Raw genomic sequence first — 17,900 nt, 5'->3', positions numbered from 1 at the left:
ACCGAATGCCGGCCTACTACCCAAAAGTTTATTATTAATGCCCTTGTGGGTATTGAGCATGTATGCTAGCAATAGTTACCCAATGAGTGTTTTGAAAAGGCTCTGAAAGGCCGCTCTTCTAGCTTTCGCTGTGACTGTGCTGCGCCTTCCTCGCTGGCCTGGCGTTTTTTCATCCTCCGCGTGTGCTCTCTTTCGTCTTCGTTCACTCTGTCTGACAATCTTACGGCACTCAATGCAGGGACGCGTGCCGAAGAGCTGCGCTGTGAAATTAAATTGCTCAATGTTGCTTGATGAACTACTGTCATTGAAAAAGACGATCTCTCCTTTCTCTTCCAGAAATATGGAGGCCGTTTGCTCAGAATACCTGGTGCCTAGCCAAAGGATGCTATTCAGGTAAGTGTCAAGGCAGCAAATGTTTTTTTAGTGTTACGTGCAAGTGACAGCGGTGCTTAAGGCATCGCTCCCGCTGTTTTCACGCTTTGTCCCGATAAGAACGAACACGAAGCTCCGGTCATGATTCCCGAAGTTACTTAATTTATCGTGCATTACAATTCCAGATTAAATGGAGTGACCGACGAACTCTGCACCGTAGCGGCAGGGGGCCACCGAAACAAATCTGTCAATGAAACACAGGTCCTCCCACCAGTAGTGGTAGGCGGCACTAAATAGTGCACATCCGTTTCCGGAAACGCCCAATATTCTTCGTGTTTCACGTTGTTTTCGTCTCCACGGGTGTGCACACAGAAAACCGGTGTGTTCAGGCACAGTGTTCAGGCACAGTTGGGTCAGTAACGTGGTACGCCACGCTCTGCGCACTCACGACGTCCAGCCAAATGCGCCGCCTTTCGCTGCTCCTTCTTGGAGTAGATTATCTTCGCCCCGCCGCAGTGGTCTAGTGGCTAAGTTACTCGGCTGCTGACCCGCAGGTCGCGGGATTGAATCCCGGCTATGGCAGCTGCATTTCCGATGGAGGTGGAAATGTTATAAGCCCGTGTGCTCAGATAGGGGTGAGTGTTAAATAACCCCAGGTGATCGGAATTTCCGGAGCTCTCCACTACGGCGTCTCTCATAATCATATGGTGGTTTTGGGACGTTAAACCCCACATATCAATCAATCAATCAATCTTGGAGTAAATTTTGTGGTGGAGCTGCTAATCTGCCAGGTAAACATACAGGGATCATCCCCAATCAGCCAATGTAACAGACTTGCTCCGCATGGAGCCGAAAAGCTATACCACTGAAAGTGCTCTGAATATGCCGAAGGAATTCACCATTACTGTATAGGCGCAAGTTTTAGATTCTCGTCAATGATTTCGAAGTTATTCTTGTGGAACAAATTTTGCTTCTTGAAGAAACTTAAAGTTTGGCCGCAAGAAAAGCTTTTCCCCCAACTTGCCAATTTCTGAAGACGGAGTGCATATAACGAAAAATGAGCGCATTTATTAGCCTGAGTATTTATTCCCTTCAAAGAGCAATTGTATTGAAATCTGATTAATATAGTGTATTTCGCAACGCATCCCAAAGGTTTTAAAAAAATGTCACAATTATGGTAAGCTGCACAAAATACCTGCATTTAAAGGAATCATTGCTGAAGAGAAGTTGAAGTGAAAAAAAAAAAAATAAGACCGTGCTCATATTGGCATTGGTACTTGATGTTTTTTTGCCAAATAATTTTCGTGGCTTATTCGTGCACAACTATAAGTTCAAATGGTGCTTAAACGTGTGTGGTTTACCAAAAACACCAAAGCATGCAAATAGTTCTTTAAAAACATCATTCGTAAATATTTTTAAACTCACTTGGCCGAAATAATAATAATATTTGATGTCCCAAAATCCCGATATGATTACGAGAGAGGCCATAGTGAAGGGCTCCGCAGATTTCGATCATTTGGTGTTCTTTTGCGTGACATCGCCCCATACAGGGGCTTCTACTTTTTCGCCTCCACCGAAATGGAACCATTGCGGCCACGATCGATCGAGCCACTGTTCCACCAAAGTGGACATCGTTCTGCCTGTTGTCAAGAACGTTATCTACAATTCTGCATGAGAAAATGTTGGATTATTTTAGCTGCAAGCAAGTGAAAGTGATTTATCTGTGACCAACTCAGCGAGCAGTAAGCTCACCATTAGTTCCGCATGTGCTGTAAGTCGAATTCAAGGTGTCTAAAATAGCTGTGCCCGACATAGTAGGAGACATATACCGTTGAAGAAACAAGACAAGTGCAAGATGCGGCAAGCTTTGCCGTGCGCTCGGCTGCTCGATCCGCGGCGGAAAGCGCTCGTATTATATCAGTGGCACTTTGTTGGGCGCGAGCTCCGCCTGCGCGCGATAACGACACTTGTAGGGCGAATAGAATGCATAAGTGTGGAACGTGAAAGCTATTAATTGCCAACAAGGTCCTTATCATGCAACGAGGACTGTGTCTCCAGAGTTTGCAGTGAGCGCAATCACTTCTGCGCACATGTGTTGCTAACTAGATCAGCGTTATCAGCAGCATATCACACATAAATCGAGCCTGTGACATCTAAGAAAGGCTGTTATGCGTGCTCGCGCACGTGGTCGATCAACTAAAACTGATCTTCTGCTTCTCGTGCCTGAACACTGGTTTCGCACCGGTGACGCCTTAAAGGAAGTGTGTCCATTGCATTGTGAAAGTATATACAGTTGATCAAATGCTGCATTCCTGCGCGTCTGGAGACTTGATATTGAACAGGAGCTGTGCTTTTATCGTGAGTTTGTACTTTCGGGTACGACAGTGTAGGAAAAAATATATGCGTGCTCAATGTACTCACTGCAAAATTAGCGGTGTTATACCTATCGTTAATTAATAGCTCTTACTTTGACCCGTCGCGGTGGTCTAGTGGCTAGGGTACTCGGATGCTGACCTGCAGGTCGCGGCATCAAATCCTGGCTGCGACGGCTGCATTTTCGATGAAGACGAAAATGCTGGCGGCCTGTGTGCTCAAATTTGGGCGCACGTTAAAGAACCCCAGGTAGTCTAAATGTCCGGAGACCTCCACTACGGCGTCTCTCACAATCATATGGTGGTTTTGGGACGTTACACTCCACATATCAATCAACAGCTCTTACTTTTTGCTGTAATACATCCCATGCCGGATCCGCCATCTGAGCGTCATTTTTCGTGCAAGCGAAGCTCGGCCGCGCAGTTCAAGCGGCACTCAAGCGGCTGATCACAAGACAAAGCTTGGCTGTGCATTTGTTTTCTTTTTCTTGAACAGCTTCCTCATAACTGGTCCTCATGTAATACTATATTGAACAAATTACTTCGATTTCTATTTAATCAAATAATGCGCTGGCGGGGCTGAGTTGGTCATATTTCACGCGTCATAACTTGTTAGCAACTTAAATATTGCCAATTTTGTTTTGACGCAGGCTCGTAGAAAACATTGTTGAATTTTATGAGAGAGATTTCTAATAGTAAAAGTGGCCTTTTTGAAAAAGCTCTTTTCAGACTTCGGCGACTTTGGTAAACCACACATGTTTCAGCAGAGCTTCACAGTATATATAACGCTGGACAAGAAAACCACGAACATATTTTGAAAGCAAGTGCAAATACAAAATTCAATTCAGACCAAGTGTTATAATCCTAAAATGAATATCTCTGGAGCATTGAGTTCCGGAAATAGTGGTATTTTGTGCCGTTTACTATAAGAATACTACAGCCCCACCGTTGTGGTCCAGTGACTAAGGTACTCTGCTGCTGACCCGCAGGTCACGGGATCGAATCTCGGCTGCGGCGGCTGCATTTCCGATGGAGGCGGAAATGTTGTAGGCCTGTGTGCTCAGATTTGGGTGCACGTTAAAGAACCCCAGGTGGTCTAAATTTCCGGAGCTTTCCACTACGGCGTCTCTCATAGTCATGTGGTAGTTTTGGGACGTTGAACCCCCCATATCAATGAATCAATCATTTATATTACTACTACAATATATAACAGTCAGCAAATTGCACCTGACTTTTCTTTGAGGGGAATAAGTAGCAACAATAAGATTACCAATTTTTTGTTAGGTGTGTTCAGAACTAAGTTATTGCAAAATTGGTATAGAAAAAAAGTAATTTGAGGCAGAGTTTTTCATATTTAGGTAAACAAATGTTTTTGTTTTGGCAAATGTAACTTGGAAGATTTTGTTCTGAATGAATACTGCGCTTAGAGCGAATTAAATAAAATTGGCATGGCTGACAGGAACCTCACAGTTCTTATCTGGACGCATCCCTTCGCCTTTTGCGTCTTCAGGTCCCGTATACGCATTGATAACAGTAAAGGCATTTAATGTTACCATGTGCACCTGGATTCTGCGAATGCTGGCCAGCATAGAAGGCTCGGGCAAAGAAATGCATCGTCCCCAATTTATTATTAATATATGTATTGATACGGGATTAGTTACAGAATGTTCAATACTAGTACTACTACTACTGCTACAACTACTACTAATAATAATAATAATAATAATATTAGTAATAATAATATTAATACTTTATGGTACACATCCATGACAAATACAAAGAAACGGGCCTGTCTAAGTCTCAGAGGACATGTGTGACTAGGCCTGGCAGAGCCGGTTACAGCTATGTGGTTACAAGAACACAGAAACTTTCTTTTTTTTCTTTTTGCCAACGAACAGATTAAATGAATAATACCATGACTTTTTGAAAGGCAGTAAATAAAAAGGAGAACCAAGGCGGGACCAAGAGCACATATGACAAACAAGTAGACCATAGTCAGGTGATATTAAAGCTCAGAAAATAATTTTTTATTTGCTGTTTTGAAGTAGCTGAAAAAATTCTTGAGGTAGTTAATTGAAAATTTTCGAAATATATACTCTTCTACACGCTTCTCTATATTTGGTGGAAAATCGGGCTACAGTAAAACGTTTTCTTTTCTCAGTGGTCGACGCGCAACTTATGGCACTTTAAAGTCGTCATACCAGTTGTATCTGACAACTGTTTTTGTAAACAAATCCTGGAACACACAAAAACCTGAATCATGAAAAATAGCATTGACATCGACCTTATTACCGTAAGCAACACTTTTTAGAATGTTGCGAAGCAAACTGTCTATTCGTGTTTTCCAGCGCAATGAGCAAAATGTCAAAACTGTTATGCCGTATCTCACAGCACTATATGCTAGCGAATAAATTATCATTTTTGTCACTGGAAGAGGCACCAAGCTCTTTATGTTGAAAAGGAGACATGCCACACTTCTCAGTTTAGAACATATAAATGCCATATGATGTTGCCATATGATGTTACCAGTGTGAAAAAGTACGCCTAAGTATCTGAACGTCTCAAAATTTTTTTACAGTGGTACATTTGCATGGATTGCAATGCTCGGTGTGAAGAAAAATTGACATATTCATTATTGTATTTTTAGAGCGCTTCGGAAACAGATCAGTTTAGTTTGCTTTTTGTTTACAATTAAGCAATTTTTCTCAAACCTTAGCGTGACATTATGAATTGCACTCTGAAGAGCATTATTGGCCCCTTCATAACGTATGTGACGTGTTAATAGAGCCGTATCATCTGCATGCTGGTACACATTGGCTTTACAAATTCCGGAGGCACAGTCATTCATAAATAAGTTGAATAACAATGATGACAACACCGATCCTTGTGGCACACCAGCTGTAATATATTTTCTATTGCTTATTACTTCCCTACGTCTCTTAACCACCTGTGACCTGTCTTGTGGGTTATTATAGAGAAAATGATAAAAAGGCCCCCTGAAGCCCTAACGGAACCTTTAATAATAATAATAATAATAATAATAATAATAATAATAATAATAATAATAATAATAATAATAATAATAATAATAATAATAATAATAATAATAATAATAATAATAATAATATCTGGCTTTCCACGAACCACGATATGATTATGAAACACGCAAAGACGTTGTGGTTGTGGGCCCAGGAAGTTTTGACTCCTTGGGGTTTTTGAACGTGCACGTAATTCTTCGTACAAGGGCCTCAAACATTTTCGATTCCATCAAAAATGCGGTCGCTGTGGTCGGGATTTGATTGGGTGATCTGCACGTCACCAGTTGAGCCCCAGAAGTGTCAATAAGTGAGGGATCATTAGTTAAGGGTGCACTTACATTATTCAGCACAATACTTGTGAAGGCCAGTCGATGTACCACACGAAAAGAAAAAAAAAGCAACTGCACTGAATGGCTGCTCTCTTTCGCGACAGAACGCTTGCCGCTGGAGGCCTGTTCTGGACAGTAAATTCTGAGACATCCTTCTTCGATTTGTCTAGGTTCTTCTTCTTCGAGCGGTTTATATGGATACCCGCCATACTTGTTACCTGATGCGAGGACAATTGCCGTGCCGGTAAAAATAACGAGCGGAAAGCACAAGTGGTTTCGGCAGGATTAATTTAGTTTTTTTTTTGTTTAGCATGAAGGCAATTACAGTAATTGTTGTTTAGAAGGCACAGTCCATTAAATAAAACAATATTCCAACAGCATTTCGAGATTTATTTATTTTTTTTGCTCATTTCTGAGTTCCAGCCACGACAGCGTCGTGAACGCAACCGTTAGTCTACTTATGCCGAACGAACATTAAAACATTGGATTGGGCTAGTTTTAGAGCTCGCTGACGAGTACCGCGGAGAAGGAAGAAAGTGAAGGCACATGAACGAGCGTGCCGCATCGTTTTTCACAGAACTGCAGTTAGAGAGGGGAACCTGAACGCGGAAGCTTCACAACAGCACTTTACTGCCGGTGAATACTGGTGCACTTCTCTGAACAGGAGCGGCTAGCAGGAATTCCTCGAAAATTGTGTCAAGTTAACCGCGCTATTCGCCTAGAACACCTTTTTTCTCTTCTTCTTTATTTTGCGTAGGATCATCTGGTGAGTCCGCTATGAGATATAGAGCACTCACTCAGGGCCAGCAGCCGGTGTAAGGACGAATGTAGGTAACAACGACAACAACAACAACAACAACAACAACAACAACAACAACAACAACAACAACAACAACAACAACAACAACAACAACAAAAATCCTCAGCAAGGAAGCTCTCAGTGCGACAACAGCCTTCTCGCAGTGTCTTCCCTTAGTAAAGAAAAATTTGATTGTTTGGGCCAGAAATCATCTTCAATATGGGACGGCGTCACAGGACCTCGCGTCAGTTCGGGCAGACGAAAGGAGCGCCATCTTTCAAGGCGTAAAAAATGAAATGGTTATGCTCTGACGCACAGAAAAACTCTGAAGTGCATAAAATACTTCCTTGTTCGTATACAGCAAAATAAGCCTACTTGCGCGCGTTTTTCGTTATTCGGATCGGTTAACACGCAGCCACGCTACCGGTCCTTTTTTGCACCACTTTCAAAGTCACAATAAAAGTAAAATGTCTTGTTTGTGCAGAACGAGCATGCTCATTTCCGCCAATGTGGCAACACTCTTGTCATTTCCACCACAATCTAAACAGTTTTTTTTTTTTTTTGAGTGGTAGGCAAAATTTAGTGCTTTCGCGCTGTTTCTGATGTACAGACAGTCGACTTATATCACGGCTCGTGTGGTTCATCGAAGTTCAAGTTTTACGTTCTATTCTTATAAAAATTGCTGGCGTTTATGCGTCCCAAAACCGCGATATGACTGTGGAAGACGTCCTAATGGAAGGTTCCGGACAATTTCGGTCAAAGAAAGCTGTTTAACGCGAACATTCACGTGGACCTCGGACATATTGCCTCCATCTAAAGATGGCCGCCATGACCAGGATTCGATCCTATGACCTTCCACTCAATAGTTCAGCGTCATAATCACTAGACCACAGCGGCGGGTAACTACTTGTCGGTGATGCAACAGAATAGTGAAATAGACCGTGATAGATCAATTCCGTTTTGCTGGCAATGAGAGAGAAGCCTGTCTGTATGTCCCAACACTTACCACATAGATATTTCATTCGAAAGATGCTGCAATTCACAATGCCATATAAAGTAGTTGTAATAATTAATGGGTTTCAACGTCTCAAAACCACGCTTATATGAAAACGAAGACGGCGTAGTGAAGTGCTCTGGAAATTTAGACCATCTGGAGTTCATTAACCTGCATCAAAATTGAAGTACACGGGCCTCAAGCATTTTCGCCTTCATGAAAACTGCCTCATAAAGTGGGCTAATGGTAACTTTGTGTAGTCTTTCTGTGGAAGCCGCGTCTGATGAAAAGGTTTCTTTATTTATTTCTACAAAATGCTTTAACAGAAGCGTGTAGGTTTTATAATAGGAGTGAATTTGTTACTGAGTGGCAACCTTTGCGCTACCGTGGGCAGTGGGCCCCAAGAGACATAGTAGTAATAAGCTTACTAATCATATCGCCAGAAGATGGTTCGTGAGCAAAAAATTGAGCAAAAATAAATTATGGGATGTGCACCTTGGAGTTCCTGCACCAGCCTGTCACAACGTCATAGATTTGACGGCAACATTTCAGGCCTATGCAACAATTTATCGATAAAAATTGTGTACATTGTGTTTAAGGGCCCGAAAGTGGCAGCATAACAGATTTCTTTAACCAGATTGGTCAAAATACTCATTGGAATAGAGCGAAGGCAATCAAAAAAAAAAAAAAAGAACAGCAAGGCTTCATCCGGAGTCCCTTCAGATTCAGACAAATGATGATACGCAACCGAGGCAACCTGGCCCCAATATCCACTCGACACACCACCAAACCCATGTGACCCCTAGAAATTTTTCATTCTTTGCAAACGAGGCTCCCGCAGTAGGGCCGAAACGTCCTTTTTGTGTTTACACAAGGGTCGAGCGCGCCCACCGCGCAAGCCGCCGGCGGCCGTAACCACTATCGCACGAAGTAAGAAAAAAAAACGAAAGAAATAAACACAAAGGACACGATGGGAACGAACATGGGTCCCTCTGCGTGCCAGCCCAGTGTTCTACCACTGAGCCACGCCTTTTTTTAGGGGCGAAGCTCCTAAAGCCCCGTGGGTCTGTACATGATTGTCTCGCTCGGTACGTGTCCACATAGTTCTACAACTCACTCAGCAGGTGCGGACGGACGCACGAACACACACACAAACAGACAAACAGACAGACAGACGGACGGACGAATGGATGGACGGATTGACAGACAGACAGACAGACAGACAGACAGACAGACAGACAGACAGACAGACAGACAGACAGACAGACAGACAGACAGACAGACAGACGGACGGACGGAAGGGCGGGCGGATGGACGGACGGGCGGACGGGCGGGCGGACGGACGGACGGACGGACGGACGGATGGACGGACGGACGGAAGGGCGGACGAACAGACGGACGGACGGAAGGGCGGACGAACAGAGAGACGAACGGACGAAATGGCGGACGAACAGAGAGACAGACAGACGAACGGACGGAAGGGTAGACGAACAGAGAGACAGACAATAGACGGATGGACGGATGGACGGAGGATTCACGGTTTACCAAAAAACAATGTGAAGCGTCGCCCCACTCTTCATCATTCACTCCGTGGATAGGCTGTCCTTTTTTTTCTCTTGCATGGTATTTTATAAAAATGTGGCTTACGTATATACATAGCGTACAGCATGATTAATGTCGCTTCGACAAATGTACAATGGACATTACAAAGAAATTCCATACAACACTGCGTATAGAAGATATTTCAGCAGCACACTTTATGAACTCTGTATACCAGTCCGGCTGAAAGTGCAGTTGTTCATAAATGTCTTTTTGCTGCACAGTCATTGCTACAAAGTGGGATAGCGAAGACTCCATTGGTTCCGCAAGCCTGTTCAACATGAGAGTTTTCCACACTCTAAGCCAAAACGGAGCAACAGGGGTATAGGGGTTGCTCCTTTCAGGGAGCAATTGCATTGCCACTCCCATTACTCTCCTAAAAGGAGTAACTGCAGAGGGAGGAACCGTTGCTCTCCTTTCAGTTCCTCCTTCGGGGGATGAAGAGTTACTCCCTCCAGTTCCTCCCTGCAGACCAACAGTTACTCCCACCAGTTGCTCCCTGCCGACCAACCATTACTCCCACCAGTTGCTCTTCTAAGAGCAACAGTTACTCTTTACCGTTCCTCCCACGCGTTCGGAGTTACTCTTTGAAAACCAACTGCACATGCTTCCAGTTACTCCTTGGGGAAATGAGTATTTATCTCGAGTATGCTTGTCACACGCTTAACACATGGCGAGAGCTCCTTGGAAGAGCACTGCTTGGGTGCTTCTAACACAAAAAGTGGACAATATTGAAAGGAAAATGAATGCTTTATTGTTCTTTTTATGAGGCGACGTGTGACCACACGTAAAAGTAGACTTCGCCACACCACAGCCAGCACTAAACAAACACCATAATACATCAAAGGTTTTCTGCGTCATCTGTGGAAAAACAATCTTGAATTTCTAGCATAGGGCAGTCTGTGTCATCATTGGTGAGAGAAGGGCAACTTCTCCAATTCTGAAAAACTCAAGTTTCGCAGCTGGTGTTTCCATCAGGCTAGCGCAGCAGAACGTCACCGCAGGCATATGTGAAGCATCTCATTGCTGCAAGAAAAAAAATAGAAGTGTGAGGTTAAACATGCCAGAATCAATTCATAACAATGAGTCACACACACTGCAGCAGCGCTTACATTCAAGGATGTCTACTGCAAAACGAAATGTGAAAAAAAGGAAGGTTCGGCCAAACGTTCCTTGGCAAGCCATATAAATGCTGATGTGGTAGACGCTCTTCACATGATGTCTCAGACAGCAATATTCTGGAAGAAAATGTGCAGCACCTCAACAAGGCATATTTGTAGCAGTTAAAGATACCCTTAGGTTCAGTTAACTTGTTTCCTATACACAGCTGAGTGACATTTCTATGAGCCCATTCACCAATGGGCATTCTAAATGAGGTCATGTGTGTGGCAAATAACACGTACTGTCCGCTCATGTTAAAGTACTTATTTAGCTCGTGCACATAGTTGCTCTCGATTCTACTGTTCTATCATACGCTGCTACGTCTTGAATTGTGCAATACCTGTAGGCACAAGCCAAGCATGCAAAGCCTGCTTGAAAGCAACCATTTGCAGAGGCTACATGATAATCTTCAGTATATTTCTGTGTACCTGACGCAAACGGCTAGACAAAACTATAGACAAATAAATGTAGACCGTGCTACCTTCAAAAAATGCTTTAAATTTAGAAAACTAGGGTGCATTTGTTCACTCGGTTGACGAGTCACAGCCACGAGATATGTAAACGAAGCAATATATCTTAAAGCATGCACAGATATTCTGATTCTTTGTTTGACAGTGTCACAGATAGCTTGCCAATACATATATATTTGAGAGCAACAAGATGTGAAGCTTTTATTAGTTCAACGTCTTGTTGGTTCACAGCCAAACAGGTTACTGCTTGTTAGACAAATTGGAATAAGCTCACTATGCTTTCCAAAAAAAAAAGCATTATTAGAAGTTAGCTCCCGGTGTGAATGTCTGCCTATTTATTTTGTACTGCCTTCTACATGTGCCACAAAGACATTTGTTGAGGATGTGCTACCAGTCAAGCCAAGATCGCATACTTGGTCAATGTGATGGAAATACAAACGTTGGAAACACTGCCACCTCTAGTAAGAGCATAACACTTCAGTATCTTGGACTAGCAAAGAGGTGCACAAGAAAGTTAAGCCCACTCTTGCGGAACTTTGAACGCAAATATTTCAGAGTGGGGGATGTCAACATGCTGTGGCACTTTTAAACCCACGAAACATCTGCAGAAAACAGGGTAAAGGCAAGTCAAGAAACGCTGTTATGAAGGCCTGCGCATGGGCAGCTTTGTGAATCTAGGCCCAAGTGTTATGCTTTGTGCAAGACAAAATCCATGTAAATAGGGAAAGCATACTTTTAGGAGTACCAGCGTAAACAAATCTTGGCAGTTGGCTTTTTTGTACAAACAGCAATCCCTGCAATGAAAACATAAACACTTTATCTTAACAGTAACAGTGTGAGCACACACGGGCCAGCGGAGCCATGTCGAATTGTCAGTGCCAGTGTAACCATGTGGCATAATGAACTATTCTCTGGCCAACACATGCACAGTTTGCCCCTAAAAAGCGATGCTTTCATATACGTAGTACAAAAAGTCTGCACTTACCAAAATTCACTTGCTTTCTGTACTTTAGCATTGTTGGGAGCATCTTTATCTGCAGTATAACCGAATTTGTGTCATATCCCTGAAAAAAAAGTAAAAGACATGCATCAAATATTGGTTCATTTGGTAGCAGTGAAGTCAGGTTAAGAACAGCCAAGTGGGAATCAGCCTAATTATGTGCATGCGGCAAATCCCAAACGGCGTTATTGAGGTTGTCGAAATTTTCGTCGATTGGTATTAACGTCGATATGTGACTTCAACGGCATGCCAAGTTTTCACAGCGCATAAAGATTTCATGATGCAGAATAATGACAGCGCTAACGAGAACATACAGCATTTATGATTGTCTTTTACAATATTCAGTTTTGCTAAGGTTTTGCATAACTAAAGAAATCTGAGATTTGGGTCATTCCTCCTCCAATCGTTCTGTGAATATGTAAACTGCTCGCTTGATGGTGCGCTTATAAAATAGTACGTTCAGCGCAGAGGTGAAGCAAGTGACGCAGTGATGTGGGCATATTTTTTTTTTAGGCGTGCGGGGAGGGGGGGGGGGGGGGTCCGCTTATCTGAATAGGCCGGGCAACCGAATATGGTCGTCAATTTGGGCTCCCTACGCCCGGCCTAAAAAAATTCTGTGCGCAACCGCCTGGCTATGCCAGTGAAGTGATGCGACAATGGTTTGTTCACTTACTGATTTACATACACTTTACATCTCTAAAAAATTCGGCCCAAGGCCCCAACACTCAGCCGTTAACATTACATAAAGCCAATGGTAGAAAAGTGCCAGTATGAATGCAGCTACAACCCCGCCCCAATGTTTTTTTCAAGCGAGGTAGTGTTGCGGAAATGAACTTTTAACTGTAAAATTACACTGGCACTGCAGTGGTGACAGGGGAAGCAAGAGGGTATGCAGGCGCTAATAATAGAGGTAATTTAGTCCGATACGGCTAGCAATGGATACGGTAAATAAGAAACAGCAAATCATTTCTCTTTTAATAGCGCAACCACTCAACAATGTATTGTAAGAGCATTAAATGTTGCTGAAAATGCCACTCACCTGCACGCTGATGCATGCACAGTCCTTTGTCCGACGAGCGAACAGGCTTGCAGATAGCTGAAGACGTGTTTACGATGTGTTTGTTCCACCCAGCAGCAAAATCCACAACTACTTCGCGCTCCATAAAGATAAATATACACTAACCTTCATCACGAATAAGTAGAAACGCAAATCTGCGACACACACACACGATCAAAACATAGCTTACAAGCTCGCACGTCCATGTGCTCGCCAACGACAGACCATATGAGAATGAGTAAGTAGTGCGAACGCGAACCTAGTTGCGCCGAAAAAAAAAAAACGTCGAGCAGTGGCAGCACAGGCGTCAGCGCAATAATTTCAGTGTGTTCTCCTAATACAATTATAAAAAAAACTGAGGTACACTAAAACTCATAAATAAATATAAAAAGTTGAGTGTAATTTTTATTTAGTGCTAGTCAACATAAACACTGAATAAAAATTACTTTGTCACTTACATCGTTTGCTACGCTAGCGCCACACTTGTCGTGCGGGCGCAGATGGCGCAGATTTGTCATTCTGCTCTCAAACTACACGGTGAAGCGTGCTACTAAGTGTATGGCTGATGAGAAGCGCGTCTGGGTCCGCTTTTTTTTCTTTTTCTTCTCCGATATATGTGGGGGGGGGGGGGGGGGGGCTTCTTATGCACGTGTTTCGGTGCTTGATCGACTTTGACGCCCTTACTTCGCGGACGAACGGCTTGTCTAGGCTTTTTTTTATCGTTGTTTTGCACGTGTTTCGGCGTTCGGTCCGCTTTGACGTGCCAACTCTCCATTCTGCTGCTGCGTGTGTTAGGTAGTACTGTATTCTCAGGCCTTCTGTGTTCAGCCAGCGCTGCTATCTTATTATCTACGGATGCCAAAAATAAATTACTGTTTTGGTTTGGTGAAGTTTGGCACACAGAACAAACAATAATCTGGCCCATGAATATCAATGTGGGCGGCATGCATATTTGTGTGCGGTGTCCTGCCGGGGAGTAACCGTTGCGTGACGAGAGCATTTACAGCGGTTCCTCCTTCCGTTGCTCCCTTACAAACTTAAGATGAATACAGTTGCTCCCCCATTCTCGAACAAGTCGGCCATCTTGTTCCGCTTGGTCTTTTCGGAGAGTAACAGTCGGTCTGAAGGAGTAAAAACAGCCGTTGCTCCCATTTTGGCCATTTTTGGCGTAGAGTGCATAAACTATGCAAGCCCGTTAAGAGCATGTTAACTGGCATATCATTGCATTTGGGTGGTACAAAATAACGGGTACTGTGATAATTTAAGTCTAGTCGTTTCTTAGAAGCCTTCTGCAGAACGTCCCAAAAGAAGATGACGTCCTTAGAACTATCAAAGCAATGTTCTATTGTTTCTGGAACTTCATGGAGGTGGCAATCAATTGAGGATACAAAGATACCTTTGGTGTTTAACCAGACTTTTACAGGTACTGTTTCTGCATGAACTTTGTAGAAAATTGTCTTGGTTATTTGTGAAGTAGGCATTTTCATCACACGTAACAAAACGTCATGACCCGACAATGAAATATATAGCGAGCGATACAATGGAGCCGGAATTACTATATCAAATACATCATACTATAGATCTTTCCTTGATTGAAAGGACAAATATTCATTGGAGAATTTGGCTGCCAGAAAACGCGCTGATTCTTATACTTCACGCATGAACCCTTGCAAATATCGAGGCGACGATAATTAGTAGATACCATTAAATTTGGTGAAACGTCCGCGAAATTGACTTGCAAGAATGTTCGAAGCAGTGGATAAGCACAGTCGCCAAAATGGAAAATGCGCCACGCCAGTTGTCTAACAGCAAGGTGTACCAACCCCAGACCACCTGCACAGAGTCGTCTAAACTATTGTCTCGCCTCATCGGTTCTCAAGTTGCTGACCAAATAAAGGTAGCAAATATGCGGTGAGAGTTGTTGTGAGCCCTCGAAGAACAAATTATTTTCAGTATGTAGAATATTTTCGCTCCCAGAAACAGGTTGTATGGTTTAGCTTTGCCAAACACAGAGAGATTATGTGGAATAAACATTTGGGAATAGCGCTTGAGGGATGGTACACGTTCGTTCCAACAATGCCATGCTGGTACTTGAAACTCCGTTGCAATCTGACCCTACGCAGGCTTGATGTTGGGAGAGGAATCACCTTAACTTGAGTAATAAAGCGTTTTAGAACAGACAATAACCGTCCAGGCATCACACAATTCGAATTGCGTAACGAGTAAATCGCTGAATGCTCCAACCCCATTAGTAAAGCTTCAGGCATGATTCTTCATCGTCGCCAGCCGCAGCATCTGAAAATTGCACAAAATTGATTGCAAGTGTGTAGCGGGAACCAAGCTTCTCCGATAAATGAAGAAGAGTGGCACAGCGAATGCCTCCCTCCTACACAAAAGTTATGATTTATGGTGCAGTGGGTACCCTGCAAGTGTGCTTAAGTTACCCACTTAAAAAAAAGGCTCTCAGAGGCTGCTCTTTTAGCTTTTGCTGTGACTGTGCTGCGCGTTACGCGTAAGCTTGACTTTTTCTTTTTTGCTTGAACGATTGATCGGTGCTTGTTATTTTGCTGACCATACGGGTTTCCGCGGAACCCAAGACTTCAGAAATACTTGATTAACCGCTTCCAGATTCAAGAAACAAACGATAAAGCCGAGGAAGATATAGGGAGTATTATTCATAGTTTTCAACTGCATAGCGCTGTATAATTATTACATGCAGGGCATAACTTGCCACCGGTGGCCCCGCCGCAGTGGTCTAGTGGCTAAGCTATATACTCGGCTGCTGACCCGCAGGTCGCGGGATCGAATCCCGGCTGCGGCGGCTGCATTTTCGATGGAGGTGGAAATGCTGTAGGCCCGTGTGCTCAGATTTGGGTGCACGTTAAAGAACCCCAGGTGGTCGAAATTTTCGGGACCCTCCACTAAGGCGTCTCTCGTAATCATGTGGTAGTTTTGAGACGTTAAACCCCACATATCAATCAATCAATCAATCAATCAATCAATCAATCAATTGCCACCGATGAAGAGCGAATCTGCAACCTTCGGATCACGATGCCCGACCAGACGCTCACTGTATTACACACGCGCCCAACAAAGGGAATGACCACCGCTGCATTTCAATTGGTAGACTAGAATCGGACGCATTATCTATAGCTTGCAGGTCCGTGAACTAGTTGTTTCTCACTTATTTTTAATGTTTTTTGCCATTGATGCAATATTTACTAATGCTCCCTTGCCTTAATTGGCTTAAATGTCCAGCCTAAGTTTCGGGGCGAAACTCGAAAATGAAACGATGGTCTTCATTGCTTCTTCTCAGCTATGATGGCGTAATAAAAGACAACACAGTTCTGAATTTTTAACTTGTCAAAAATTATTCAATGCTCCTCTTTACTTGATGTAACTAAAATAACATATGTTTTCTGTAAAAACCGCATTGTTCAAAGTTTTGGGGTCAGCAACAAAAGCAAAACTGAAGTCATGTGTTGACGAAAGCAATATAATGCAAAACAGTAATTGTGCCGCATTGTTTCCATCTGTGTATGCAATGCTGGTGAAAAGATAGATCCCGTGTACTTCGCTATGTCAGTGAACGTTAAAGAACACCAGGTGGTCGAAATTTCCGAAGCCCTATAGTATAGTTTGGAAGCCGTATACAGCCTCCGTTATATAACCATATCGAGATTTTGGCTCGTAAAACTCCAGATAATATTATTGCCTGTGTGACACCTGCTCACGTTGACTGTCCTTGCAGTGCTGGCTTCTCTACTCTCTCAATCAACGCAACTGTAATAAATATAATTCTGCGCACAAAGGCCACGACATATTTTGAGCGCCTTGTTTTACCACTGGGCTACCAGAGGCGTAATTGACCCCTACGTGTAAGTGTCAATAGACGCCCGTATGGGCTGGAACACCAGGACTGACGCGAAATTTCTTTCTCTTGCGGATAAATGCTAGCGCCATAACTTCTTCCAAAAAGCCGTTGCGCTAAAACTATTGCTAATAAGACATGAGCTTATTAGGATACTCCGGTTATTTCGATTGATTGTGGTCTATAGTGGCTCGTTTAGAGCAGAAGTGCGTAACATTCGCAAATGCATGATATGGAGTGTATTCTAAAAGAACTTGTTGTTGGGCTAGTTGGTAGAGCATTTAGAAAAGTGATCGTGTCAAGTTTTCGCGCTCGAATTAAGTTTTCGATATAGAGTGTGCTTGTGCAGTGTGAGCGTTTGTGCGCAGTGTGGGCCTGGGCCGCGCGCACTTCGAGAAACAGCCGCCATCGAACCTGCGGAAAAGCAACTTCTTCCACTTCGTGGTCGCGCTCTACGACAAGGCCGGTCAGCCCGTGGAGGTCGAGCGCACAGCTTTCGTCGGATTTGTCGAGAAGGGACAGGTGCGTCTTGTGTGCCCGTGCATGCAGGGGTACGTTCGTGCACGTAACTTGTTTGTCTCAACCTATGGCCAAAAGAGAGCAATATCCGAGTATATACGTCTTCATTTAACCTGAGTGTGCTGAGTATATGGCCAATTTGGTGAGGGCATTACCTTGGTTCGACGGCTCATTGGACGCACCGCGATCGAGAATAAACGCCAAAGTATTACTTCAATTTTCTCTAAATGAATGCAACCGAAAACTAATTGTGCACGAGCCAATAGTTTTATTCTTTTTACGTTGAAATGGAATGTGACCCACTGCAGAGTATTATTAT

At 43.4% G+C, this 17,900-nt stretch overlaps 1 protein-coding gene across 2 annotated transcripts in view; it reads left to right on the top strand.

The window, feature by feature from the left end:
- kn (EBF transcription factor knot) overlaps positions 1–17,900 on the top strand; it is a 134,456-nt gene that overhangs the window by 27,561 nt on the left and 88,995 nt on the right. For both annotated transcript variants that reach the window (XM_037426596.2, XM_075881147.1), the window contains exons 2-3: positions 337–393; positions 17,431–17,584. In XM_037426596.2, the coding sequence (XP_037282493.2) occupies positions 337–393; positions 17,431–17,584 (211 nt within the window). The remainder of the gene's footprint in view (positions 1–336; positions 394–17,430; positions 17,585–17,900) is intronic.

The sequence above is a fragment of the Rhipicephalus microplus genome, chromosome X (genome assembly GCF_043290135.1).
Source record: "Rhipicephalus microplus isolate Deutch F79 chromosome X, USDA_Rmic, whole genome shotgun sequence".
NCBI lineage: Eukaryota > Metazoa > Arthropoda > Arachnida > Ixodida > Ixodidae > Rhipicephalus > Rhipicephalus microplus.
This window is presented reverse-complemented; position numbering and strand designations above follow the sequence as displayed.